This window comes from Microcebus murinus, chromosome 2 (genome assembly GCF_040939455.1).
Source record: "Microcebus murinus isolate Inina chromosome 2, M.murinus_Inina_mat1.0, whole genome shotgun sequence".
Lineage (NCBI taxonomy): Eukaryota > Metazoa > Chordata > Mammalia > Primates > Cheirogaleidae > Microcebus > Microcebus murinus.
The window spans coordinates 11,377,645-11,390,721 of record NC_134105.1 but is presented as its reverse complement, the minus strand read 5'-3'; the positions used below and the strand labels follow the sequence as shown (position 1 = coordinate 11,390,721).

Here is a 13,077-nt window from a genome sequence, read left to right as displayed (position 1 = left end):
TGGGGTTACAGGCATGAACCACCATGCCTGGCCTATGTTAATATTTTTAGAGCCTGTCTCTCCCCACCTGCTATACTGCAAACCTCAGGAGCAGGTCAAGATTATGCTTGTTCGCCACTGTCCCCCATCATCACCCCTGACATGTGCTAATTACTCAGTTCCTTTCTGATGAATGGATGATGCCAGTGTTGAGGGAAGGCCCGGAGTCTGGATGGCTCCATTCTGCTGGGTCTGGTTCACCCAGCAGCGGCGAGCACTGCGTTGAGAACACTCTACCTCAGCGTCTGTCCCCGACCTGTTCGCCCTGCAGGTATGTACAGTCATCCACCAGGTGCTGTGCTGGGGCTGGGGGTGCTGGTGAAGACGTCAGGCCCAGTCCCTGTCCTCTCGGGGCTTTCAGTCCAGTGGGGGTGGGGGCAAGGGCGGACTTTGAGGACAGTGTCAGTGCGCCTGTGCAGTCAGGGATGGCTTCCTGGAGGAAGCAGCGTTTGAGCGGAACCTGCAAGGATGAGCAGGACCTTGCTGGCAAAGAGAGGTGGGCACAAGGTGTGCACGAGGTGTCTGAGGGACAGCAGCAGGTGGGAGTGGGAGCACACTCAGCCCTCAAGTCTAGCTTTCCCTCGCCAGTGACTCAGGGCCAGACCTGTCTGTGCTCCTGGTAACATCGTGGGCAGATCAAACGGGCCAGGGGCCTGCGAGGGCTTTGGGAAGGGGGTGCACGGCGTGAGTGTGGGCAGGGGTGGTTGAAGGCCGCTGGGGTTAGCCCTGACCTCCAAGGAGGCCACGGCTGCCGTCTGGGAGGGCCATACTCTGCAGGGACAGGGTTCAGGTCACACTCCCTCAAACATGTGGCCCTGGCATGGGGGGTATTTTAAGCTGCAGGAACGTGAGAAGCAGCAGGTGCGACTCCCTGACCTTCCCTCCCGGAAGCAGGTGGCGAGACCCTCGCGTGAGAGGTGCCTCCCTGCACCTGGAGGAAGGGCGTCCGCACCTCCACAAACAGAGGGACGGGGACCCAGAGGACTCTGAACGAGCAGCCTTGCCGAGCGTCCGCCCGTCCACTGCCCCCGCTCCCACCGTCATCCGACCGCACTCTCGCGACTCCTCCTCACACCTGCGTAAGGACGCTCGGCTCAACCGCTTCTCCGGGTCTTCATTTCCTGACTCACACGGACTAGATTTGCATGCTCTTCTCTTGCTAACCAGTTATGGGAGCCCCAGCCAAGAGCCCGCGAGCCCGCAACTGCAGGAGGAAAAGGTGTTTTTCCTCCCTACATAGGCAGAAGGAGTGTCACCCGCACGGTCAGTCTGCCCCTCAGCGGGGGTGCGCCAGTCCGCTTGTGCCTGTGCCTGGCCCGCTGCGGAACAGGCGGCCCGGCCAAGGCAGGGGTGCGGGGGCAGGTGTGGAGGGTGAAGGATGTCCAGGGGGCTGTCACCTAGATCACACCCCTGCCCCACCTTAGGTGGCCGCCAAGAAGCAGACCCCGAGACGCAGATTTGGGAGTGAAGGGTTTACATGAGGGGGTCCCAGGAAGCTGGCAGGATGGGCCCATGCAGGAAGCCCATGCAGGTCCATCATCAAGGCCCAGTTCTGGGGGCTGCTGAGCCGCCCCCCCCTCCGCTGGAAACTCTGGGGGACGTGGAGGACACACATCTGAGTGTTCCCCTGGGCGGGGTAAGGGGCGCTGGGGATTCCTCCAGCACTTCCGGTCAGCCGTTGGTCCTGCTGTTCCCGGGGGACGTCAACCCCCCAGCACTGCCCGCCGCCCACCCGCCCACGTGCAGGCCAGGTGACCCCCACGGCCCGAGACAGCCCCGGGGAAGAGTCGGGGTGCTGGTGCTGCCCCAAAGAGCGCTGGGTAAGAGGATGCAAGCCGGGCTCAACGCCGTAGGCCACACCTGCCTCCTCCCTACCGGGAAGGCTCCTTCCCGCCCCCCAGGTCCCTGCACAAGCCACACCTTCCCGGGCACCACACCCCGCTTGCCCCTTCATCACACACCACCGTCGGGATTCACACCTTTGTGGGATGCGCAGTGACGTATTTATGTCCTTCTTCCCTGATTACTGCGTCTCCCCCACGAGACCACAACGCGGCGCCTTCCTTGTTCCCACTGCAGCCCTGAACGACTCGCACCATGCCAGGCTCCTAGTAGGTGCTCAGTTAAATACCCTTCAAAGGAATAAATTCTCGCCAACTCCAGCCTGGGAGTTCTGCGTTCTGAGGCTCAGAACTAGCAAGGCATTTGACAGCTGGGCCTCCGACATGCTCAGAGGGCAGAGACCTGCCCAAGGTCATGCAACGGGGGTGCCGCAGCTGCCCTCCTGGGGGGGAAGCCCTAACACCCACCCGAAATTCGCCCTTCAGGACCCCACCAGCGGGAGGAAAAGCTCCCGGAGTCCCTGGGGCTCCGCTAGGCTACCGGGGAAATTGCTCTCTGCCGATTCTTGGTAATCTTCTTAGCCTCATTCCCTCCCCACTTCCCCAGCTGAAGAGGAAGTGGCTCAGACAGCTGTGGAGCTGGGACTCTCTAGTTGAGATGCATTAATTTGTAAATATCTTCATTTATATGTAAATGCGGAGTCCCCAGCCCGCTGCCAGCCCTAATGGGGCTCAGCAGCCGGAGGATGCAGCCTCCCCAGCCGCTCTGCTGGTGGGTGGGTAGGTGGGTGGCAACACTCCCCAACCCATTAAATTCCAGATTCTTCCCTCTCCCTAGGCAAATAGGACAGCCAGTGCCCTGGGCTGCTCTCTGCCTGGGAGACCTGCCTTGTGGCTCGGGGAGAAGGCTGGGAGCAAAGAGCACCGGCCATGAGTCCTGAGACTGGGCTTCCGTTGGTGCTGCTGTGCAACCTTGGGCAAGTCTCATGCCTTCTCTGGGCTTTGGCTTCCTCAACTGTAAAACAGGGAAGGCAGCACGGTAGAGGGGTAGAAAGAGATCGTTTGGAGCTTGACTTAGTTCATGTCACTCCAGAGGGAGATCTTGGGCAAGTCCCTTGGCCTCGCTGAACTCTGAGCCCTTTTGGAATAAAACCAGGGCTAGAGAAAATGGTAATAATAATAACAATAATACCTGCCTGCATTTGTGGGGTTGTTTGTGAAGATCAAAGGAGAAAGGATAAAAAGGAAGGGTTTATGAGATTTGTTAAAAAGTGAATTTTGGGGGGGTTTGCTTTGTGGAGGGGAGGAGGGGCTGTTCTAGGTAATGACTTCACATGCACCTCCGGGCAGCCCCGCGCCAGCACCTTGCTCCAATTCGCTGGTCAGGTCCTGAGGCTGCAGCGGGCTTCTTACTGCTGTCACTCCTCTGTCACAGAGTCACCAGCCCAAGATTTCACTAACGCAAGGACGGGGAACTGGCAGGATTTGAACTCAGGCCATTGGACATAAATTTCACTTAAATTCCACAGCAGTTGGACAAAGCCAATCTTGTCCAGCCTGCTTTACAGGTGAGGAAACCGAGGCAGAGAGAAAGGTTTTGGCTGTCACCCAAGGTTGTTCAGTGGGCAGTGGCGGAGCGGGGTTTGAACCCAGGTCGTCAGGCACCAGGGAGCGGGACAGGGTGGGGTTCAAGGAGCTGGCCTGGAGACCACACCTGTGGCAGCGGGTGGCTTGGTGGGGACAGAGAGCGGGTGGGCAGAAGCAGGGGCTTCTCAGGGCCACGGAGACCATGCCGGGGTGGCTGGGCAGCCTGGGCCTCTGGGAATCCTGGAGATGATCTGAGAGCTCCCTTGCTGCTGCAAAACCATCTGTGGTTCCCAGAATGCTTATTTTCTTCTCCAAGATGAGTTTTTATCTCCTTTTTCATCTTGATGGTAACTGGCTTGTCTTAGGTGTGCTTTAGTATTTTAAGGCGCCTCAATTCCTTTCTGGAAGCGGATCCGGGGGAGAGCGTGGCTAGATGGATGGAGGCGTTTGTGAGGTCATTTACCCGCCTCTGCCCACACCATCCATCCTCTTTCTCAGCACGGCCCGAAAGAGGAGGACCAGCAAGGTCCTCCCGGGAGCACCCCCACCTTCCCGCTCTCACAAGAGCAGGCGGGAGAGGACCGGGTTCCCCGTGCAGGGCTGGACGCACCCTTTGCAATCTTACTGTCCCATTTTCTAACTTTACTGTAAGGAAACTGAGGCGCAAAGGGCCAAGGAGCATACCGAGAGTCGTGCACGCATTTTGCAAATTTCACCGCGCACCAGCTGCGTGCCAGGCCCTGGGCTGGGAGCTGGGATGCGAAGGGAAGGGGGGGGCGTCTGCCTCATCCTCCTGAAGTTCATGGTCACAGAGAGAGAGGAACCACCCATGCCGGGCCGGTCCTTCTCTGGCTGCGTGTGAAGACACCGAGGTACCAGGCGCTGACCCCTCTTGCGGAGGGCTGGGTCCTGGGGGGAGCCGCAGCCATCCAGCTTGGGGGGATCAATTCTGCTGGGGTGGGGGGCCCCACGGGTGGACCTGCTTGATGGGGTTCTGAAGGCTGATGAGGAGTTTGCCAGGTGACCGAAGAGAGAAAGGCCCTTTGAGCAGAGGGGACAGCATCAGAGAAACGAAATAGGGGGACTGGGGGGTCTTTTGGGGCTGTGTGCGAGGGGTGGAGCCACGGGGACCCACACACCTAGAAAACGCCAGGCCCTGGAGTGGGATCTAATTAGCTCGGCTCTGTGCCTTCTGGAAAACAGGGGTAGTGTAAAAATATCAAGTATCTCCAAGCTCGTGGTCTCTTCCCTCCCCATCCTGCTGCTTCTGACCTGGGAGTCAGGGGTCTGGGGTCATTTTCTTCCCCAAGTTTGGGGCCCTCGTGGCCTCGGAGCCCACGGGGAACAGCAGAATGTGTGGCGTGGGCTTCACAGCCCGGCAGAGCTGCTTCTCCTCCCAGCCCTGTCGTCCCAGGCTGTGTGACTTCAGGCATGTGGCTTGCCCTCTCTGGGCCTCGGCGTCCTCACTTGGGAATGGGGTTTGGAGAGCGCCCCCCCGCAGGGCTGTTGGAGGAGCTGGCCGAGGAGGCTAGACTGGGAGCCATGGTGTGACCCCTTCCTGCCTCTCGCCCCTCCAGGGGGTGGGTCGGGCTTCCACAAGCACAGCCCCCAGCTCTGCCTTCCGCGCCCAAGAGCACCCAGGGACTGACGTGGAGGGCTGGAGTGGTGCCCTCCCAGCCCCTCCCCTGTGTCTGTCCTCCCCCCGTCCCCACCGCGGCCCGCCTGGCGGCCTCACCTCACGGTGGACTGGTACACCAGGTCCTCGCGCTTGCGGTAGTTCTCCATGTGTGAGTAGTTGGTGGAGAACATGGCGTCGAAGGTGAAGATCTTCTGCTTGATGGTCCCGCCGTCCGTCACCTGCCGCGGGGCACAGAGACGGCCACAGGTGAGCTCTTGGCCAGCCCAGGCTGCCCCTCCCCGCCACCTGACCCAGAGGAGGAGCTCCCTTCAGCACTAGCCCCCCACGGTGCAAGGGCGCCACGCCCACTTCCCTGACGTGCAAACTGAGGCCCTGGAGGGCAGCCACTTCCTGGCATCCCACAGCCAGGGCAGGCAGAGCGGGCTCTTCTCTCGGCCCTTTCCAGGTGCTGGGCGATCCCGCTCCCGCGCCCGGGCCGTCCTGCCGGAGCTGCGGGCAGGGCCGGGGAGTGTGGCCGAGCTTTGCAGTCAGTCACGGACCCGGCCTGATCCCGATCCTGATCCCTTCCTCGGCCCAGGGAGAGAAGGCATGGGGAGAAGACCAGCAAGAAAGAGGACAGGGGACTGGGGACCGGGGACAGTCACGGGGCGAAGATCTCATGCAGGTGCAAACAAGCCAGACTGCAGTAATGTCAGATATTAATAAATCCTCTGAGGAGCCCAGGGAGGATGACACGGAGCCCAGAGGAGGGACAGTCCCCGTCCTGGGGACAGGGTAGTCACGGAGGGCTTCCCGGAGGAAGTGATGTTTAAGTTGCCTTCTGAAGGAAGAATAGGGGCCGGCCTGGCAGAAGGTGGCAGCGCTTGCCAGGCAGAGGGAGGGACAGCAGGAGCAAAGGAGCCCTGTGTGCTCAGGGAAAGCTCCTTGGGTTTTCAGCACCCGAGCAGGGAGGAGGCGGAACGAGGAGACGCCGGGCTGGGCAGAGAACCACGGGCAGATGGTGGAGGCGGCCAGGCCCCAGGAGCTCCCCTTCCCTGTGGGCACACTCAGGCTCTGCTCACGGGCTCCCTCTGGCCTTAGGGTGAGGACAGTTCCAGCTGATCCTGCCCCCCCCAGAATGCCGGGAACCCCACCTGCTGACATGGGGGTGGGGCAAGGGACACTGCGGACCCTCGCCCTCCTCTGGCTGCCCCAGGACGGGCCAGGAGGACGAGCGAAGGCCCCAGTGCACCCAGGAACACGGAGGAGGCAGGGCTGGGAGGTGACACTACAGCCGGGGCTGCAAGACAAAGGCGGCTCAGGTGTCCCGCCGTCCACAGCCAACCGAACGCCAACCCAGGTGTCCCGGGCTCCCAGCTGCTCGTGCGCCCGCGCCCCACGCCCGAGCTGCCTGCGGCTAATGAAAGTGTTACTCCACAAAGCAGCAAGGTATGTGTTGTCACTGTTTCAATTATTTATCTGTTTACTCGGCTGCAGTTTTCCGCTTGTCTCAGCAACTCTATTATAGACCAGCGCTCGCAGCCCCTCGCCGCTCAGCTGGGCTCCACGCTAACAGCCTGCAACCGGGAGGCCTCATGCCCGGGCCTGGAGAAGCGGAATTAACTCCCTGCAGCTCTGCCTGGTGCAAGCGCGAGCGAGGGGGCTGGGCGCGCGGAGGCCGGGGAGTGGAGTCTCCAAGGGGCTGGGTGGGGGCCAAAGCAGGGGCTGGAGCACGGGTCCACCGCCCCCGCCTGGGAGGACTGGCCCAGGGCACATCCGCGCTCCTCTGGGCACCCTGCACCCTAGGTGACTTGGACCACACGCGTCCAGTCTAAGGGGCGTTGCTGCTGATCTAGGGGCTAAGGCTCCACGCAATCCAGCCAGCAACCATTGCGTGCCAGCTGTGTGCCAGGCACAGGCTACATCTGTATGGGTCACCCTGCGTAGACTGCAAGCGCCATAAACAACAAGGCGGCCTCTCTCGGTGCCAGGGAGGGTCGGAATGATGGCAGCACACCCACAAGCTCTGGGACCCCGAGGGGGGTCAGCGGTGGGACTTCCCACTGCGCCTTACCTCTGGCTACGCTGCCGCCCGTCCTAGGGGCTTATTGACGCTCACGCCGGCCCTTGTCCCCCCGCCTTCTGCAGCACAGGGCCCAGCCCCGGAAACGGGCGCACGGAGGGCGTGGAGGAGGAGACCCGGCTGGAAGAGAGGATGAGGAGGTGGACGGACGCGCTGCCTCCTGTCCCCCGGCGGGATCCGCACCGGCACTCGCCCCGGGAAAGACCCCTGCGCCCGGACACCCAGGGCTCGGTTCCGCGTCTGACGTCACAGCCTGGCAGAATGCCCCCGCTGGCCGCGCCGGCTTGGCACAGGGCCACGGGGGAGAAGGGGCTGCAGGTGGCTTGGCCACTCTGGGGGTCAGAGCTTCCAGCCCCCACCTCTCAGCACCCCGGCGGGGTGGAGCCCGTGACTCAGCAGGAACCCCCTCCCCTCCTCATTCACTGGGCCTTGTGGGGCACCAAAGTGCCTAAACCAGGGCCTTCAACTGGGGCACGATTCTTCCCACCCTCCCCACCAGGAGACATTCCCAACTGGAGGTGGGGGACTGGCTTTGTCCTGGCCCTTAGCCGATATAGGCCAGGGAAGCCGCTGACGTCTTACGAGGCCCAGGACAGCCCCTGGCCCCAAATGTCGGCGGTGCCGAGATTGAGAGACCCTGCCTGCTTTAGACCCGTCCCGTTGCCTGGCCCTGCAATGTCATTGGGCAGAGGGCAGAATAGATGCTAATTCTCCCATTTTGCAGATGAAGAAACTGAGGCTGGGAGAGGCAGAGTTACTCGGCTGAGGCCCCGCACCGGGTTCTTGGCTCCCATCCCAGGTAGACCTCCCATCCCATCCGCCAGGCCAAACCTACCGCCACCCAGTGTCCCCTCCGCCCCCGTGGCCGGCGGGCAGGAGCTTGAGGAGTTTCCTCACGAAGCCATAAACCGGAGGCGGCCCGCCCTGTCCTCGCTCACCACAGCCTGTCTCCCGGCCTGCCTCCCTTCAGGTGCTGCTTTTTTTTATCTCGTCCTAAAACGCGGCAGCCCTTATCGTCCCAATCTCAAATTTCACTCCATTTTTTTTATTACACAAAAGAGGAAAAATCTGTCAGTAAAACTGTCTCCTCAAATTTATTCGCCGAGACTGAGGGTTTTATTACTAGGAAAATACACCCGCGCCCCACGCGCCCCCCACGCGCCCGGATAGAGCGCGGGAGAATCGTCCACGCCGTAAATCCCCGCTTCGGGCCGGGGGACAGGGGAGTTTCAAGGACGAGCCTCGTTTTCCTTCACGTCTCTGTCCCCCGGCTGCGTCGGGGCCGGGCTGTCAGCCCGGGAGTGAATAACCGCTCCTGTTAGACCTGCCGCAGCGGGGACAGCGTCTCAGTTGCAGGACAGGGACGTGGGGACGGGCCCAGCCCAGGCCTCTGCAGCTGTGCCGCCCCCCCCCCCCCCCCCGCCTGGGGGAAGGGGAGGGGCAGGGACGCTGGGGACGCTGGTCACAGGCCAGCGGGCGAGCGGCTACCTGTAGTTCCGGGATCAGAGGACCCGAGGCAGAGGCGGGGCGGGGGCGGGGGGCGGAAGGTGAGCTGGCTGTGCTGAAGGCCCCTTCCCTGTGAGTCCAGAGACATCTCCCCGGGCCCGAGCCATGCAGGCACCATTCCAGGCCCCATGGGAGAGAAAGAGAGAGATTTCAGGCACAGTCGCAGCCCACTGAGGCCTGGCGGCAGAGGCCCTCGGCCCCCCACTAGCTGACTGAGTCGGTCACACGATGGCAGGTGTTGCCCACGTGCCATCCAGTGAGGCTCTGGCGCTGTGTAGGGGCCGAGGATTCCTTTGGGTGGAGGGGTGGTGGGGGTGGAAGCCTTCCTGGAGGAGGTGGGCTCGTTCCGGGGAGTGCTCAGTCCTACCTGGCTCTTCCTGCCTCTGGGGGGCTTTTGTGCCTGTAGCGAGACTGATTTCCTCCACCCCAGCTGCAGTCTTCGTTTCTGTCACTGCCTTTGTGCTCCTGAAGAACTCATGTCCCCTCTCCTGCTCTCAGTTTCCCCGTCTGTGAAACGGGGACAGCGCAGCGTGCCTCCTCGTGAGGAGCGAGCGCGATGGGGCGTGCACAGAGGCCTGTGCGTGCTGAGCACGCCAAAGTACTCACTCCTTTCCGGGGTACGTGCTTTCCTGGGTCCCTCCACACCCTCCAGGTCTGAGCTAGGGAGCAGACGCTGTTTGTTGCTAAAACGCCAGGGCATGCAGAAAATCAGTAAGTGGAAGAAGGGGGTCCACGCCCAGAGAGGGGGGCGGGTGGGAGGCACCGGGAGGCTGGATGGTGTCTGTAGGGAGGAGAAGGGAAAGCAGGGCCTGGGAACTTGCCCGTGCCCATTGTGACAGGGATGCTCTGAGCAAGCACCCGGTCACCATCAGAGGCACTCAGAGACGGAACGGTACGTCTACAGTGAGTAGTGAGCTCCCCGTCACCAGAGGCATGTAAGCGACAGTTAGATGATGCTTGGTAGAGAGCCAACGAAACTTGACAGAGTTAGTCTTTCCCTGACTCTGTGAGGTTCTGTCTCTCTGCGCTCATCTTCTCATAACACTTTAGCTTCCCTTGGGCCTGCTGTCCAAAGTCAACTCCATCCCTGCTTCAGGGGCTCAGAGAGGCTCCCAGGGTGCGCGGAGGGCAGGGTCTGCCAGGCCGGGCAGGCGGGCAAGGTTCAGTCCTGGGAAGCCGCACCCTGAGGACGAGTGGGATTTCCCTCTCGCAGAGACAGGTGCTGCTGCAGTGAATGGCTTCATTCATTCACGTTCAACGGACTTTTCCTGAACAAATAAATAGGCCCTTGAAAGTGAGCTGCTCCTAGAGCACAAGCTCTACGAGGGCAGGTCTCTATCTGTCCCGTCCATTGTCCCGCCCTGGAGTTCGGCACGCAGGACCCACTCGACACGCAGCCGTCGAGTGAACGAATGCATGAGTGAATGAGTTGAGTCCTTACCACGCGCCGGGCACTGGGACCACCTTGCAGAACGGGGGAGGCACTCCTGCCGCTCCCAGGGCGGGCCGGCCCCACCTCCCTGGCGACCCTGCGTCCTCAGGACCGCGGGCTCCAGGGCCTGTGTGCCCCAGTCAGTGCCCAGCACAGCGCCAGGCGCACGGGGGGCTGTGGAATGAATGGACCGTCCCGGGAGACGTGTCATCAGCCCCATTCTGCAGATGAAGGAGCCGAGGCCAAGAAAGAGGCAGGAGAGCTGCCCAAGGTCGCGCAGGCGGTGAGCAGTGGCCCTGAGCCCCCGGCATGGATTAGCTGAAAGGAGTGGGGTGGGAAACGTGCAGAGGCCCTAGGTTCAGACCCCAGTTCTGCCACTCAGCTTACTGCTGTGTGACCTTGGAGAGGTCTCTGTGCCTCAGCTTCCTCATCTGCGAAGTGGGAACGATCACACCTACCTGTAACTACGGCACCCGTGTGAGGATTCAGTGCACACGCACGCACGCCCAGAGAGCCCAGGGGCTTGCTGGGCACGTGGAAATGATGACAGCGACGGATTTAATAATCGCTAGCCATCATGACGTGCCTGCCAGGTGCCAGGCATGGCTTGCAAACCTCAACTCACGTAATTGCAACAGAAAGTGTTCAGTGCATGTTAGCCATTATTTATTTTTACTTAAGTCCAAAGCAGGGAGGTTGGTGAGGGTGGACCGACTTTGGTGGCGGCAGCGGGCCGTGACAGGTTCTTAAGAATGGATGGTCTTTCCTTCTCCATCCCGACAGCGTCTCAGCCATGAATTCCCCAGCTACACTGTGTGGACGTTTCCAAGAGGCAGAAAGCCGGGGTCTAAGTCCCAGAGGTTGTCCCTGCACTGCTCTTCTCTCTGGGCCTCAGTTTCCCTAAATGTTCCATGAGGAAATTGGAGGCATGGTGACCTCTGAGGACTCTTTCCATCCTCAATGCCCACAATATTCTGATTCTAGAACAGCCAGGCCTAGAGACTTCCCATGCCCCCGAGGCTGCTGGGCCCCATCTCAGGACCCCAGCTGTCCACCCCACCCCCCAGCAAATCTGGCTGCAGTCAGGCCAGGTTGCTTTTCCAGCGAAGCCACCACAGCATGGCCAGTGAACTTGGCCCAGCCAGCAGTGCAAGGGCCTGCCACTGGCCAGGCTTTTTCATTTGAAAAACAAATAAGTCTCCAACTTCAGCCGCCTCACCAGTGTCCCCGGGTGCCGTCATCCGAAAAAGGAGGAGGAAAAAAAAAAAAAAAATAAGGGGAAAAAATCACCTCCCCCCACCCTCCCAACCTCCTTCTCTTTGTGTTCCACAAAACCAATTACAGGTTGGAAATAGCTGTAATAAACTTGATATCCCACTTACGGGCCAATCCCGCCGCGGCTGGAAGGTGTAATAGTGGCAGAGAGTGGAAACTGCTGGTGTATTTTGCCGGAGCTGTTTAAATTGCCTGCCTACATTATCCCAGCTCCGCCCCAGCGGGGAAGGAATTTGCTCTCCTGGAAATGGAGCAGCTGAGGTCTCCGTGTCCGGGCAGCCAGAGGGAGTGTTTGCAAAGAGCGTTTCAACGAACTGATTAGATATGGAGGAGTGGACGGTGCCTGGGATCTTGCGGCCGGCCCGGCCCAGGTTCAAACCCCAGCCCGGCAAGCCGCACTCCCTGGCCGTGAGCAGGCAAGAGCGAGGCCCGTCGCACAGAGCAGCTGGGGGAAAGCCACTAATAAATTAGATCATGCCAGTGACAAGTGTGGGCTAGGAGGAGACCCGGTTCTGCTGTGGGTTATGGCGCGAGTCACCGATGGCCTCTGAGCCTCAGTTTCCTCATCTGTACAATGGGGGATGTGTTGATTGAACTTTTGCACCAGAGTTGTTAGAAATACCAAAAGGGACATACGTACGCGAAAGCATCTTGCAAAATGTGAAGGGCAGTGGACACGACTGTTAGCGTGAATTTACTGCCCAGTGCCTAGCCTATGGAAGGGGATGAAGAGCGAATCTAGAAACTTCTGCCATGCACCTGTCATTTGAGGGCCCCTTGCCCATTCACGCAACCCGAGAGCCTAGCACGGGGACCGGCACATAGTACGTTTCTAATGTACGTGTGCAGAATAAATAAATGAGTCGGTGAATGAAGGAATGGACTCCCAGGCCACTCAGCGGACCTGTCCCCACCCCGGCCACTCAGAAATTATGCCAAGAAAGCTCCCTCCAGGGCTGGGCACGAAGATGGCGCCAGATCCAGGAGGGCTCGTAAAGGGTCTACAAAGGTCCCGCGGACCCCAGGGCTCGGGCTCGTGCGTGTGAGTGCGTTTATCCGCCGAGCTCCTTCCGCGAGCCGTGCTTGGTGCTCGGATCACGGCTGTGGACACAGCAGGTGAGGACAGCGAAGAGACGTACTCATCCCTTTTAATTTTCTGAAATCTGCGTTTTCCGACTCTCCCAGCAGAGCCTGGAGCCCAGGAGGGATGGGACTTCACCTCGTTCCACTGTGTCCTCTCCACTCTACAACAGAGGCCGGGACACGGGGGACTCTCACTCAATGTTTTTCTTTTACAGAAATGAACATCTTTTTAAAAAAAATTGCAAAAACTATGGCCAAAGAAAGGATGCCACTTGCCCAGGCCGCCCAGCTGGGAAGTGCTGAAGCGCAGAGATTTGAACCTGGGTCTGATTCCAAAGTGCAGACAGGAGGTGGCTCCGGCCAGGAGTTGCATTGTGTTTTGGGTAGAGGGCAGGAAAGGGAGTGAGGATTCTAGGCAGAGGGAAACCAAGGCAAGGCTGCTCAGAGAGGAAGCAGGGGACGATGCATAGCCACCTGATGGCATGCTGTGTAGGGGGAAGGGCACAGGGCTCCTGGCTCTCTCGTTGCCATGACGACCCTGGACCACTCTTCCCCTAAAGCTCCCTGCCCACCTGTTCTCCACCCTGCAACTGCTCTCGCAGCTCTGAGGCCT

General features: G+C 60.4%; 1 protein-coding gene across 2 annotated transcripts in view; it reads right to left on the bottom strand.

The window, feature by feature from the left end:
• IGSF21 (immunoglobin superfamily member 21) overlaps positions 1-13,077 on the bottom strand; it is a 241,910-nt gene that overhangs the window by 77,415 nt on the left and 151,418 nt on the right. Inside the window, exons 1-2 of one of the 2 annotated variants that reach the window (XM_075994512.1) lie at positions 7,160-7,404; positions 5,203-5,324 (exon numbers count right to left, since the gene is read on the bottom strand). In XM_075994512.1, the coding sequence (XP_075850627.1) occupies positions 5,203-5,276 (74 nt within the window). In that variant the 5' untranslated portion in view covers positions 5,277-5,324; positions 7,160-7,404. Of the gene's footprint in view, positions 1-5,202; positions 5,325-7,159; positions 7,405-13,077 lie in introns of those variants that run through there. The other variant, XM_075994506.1, reaches the window with a different exon arrangement.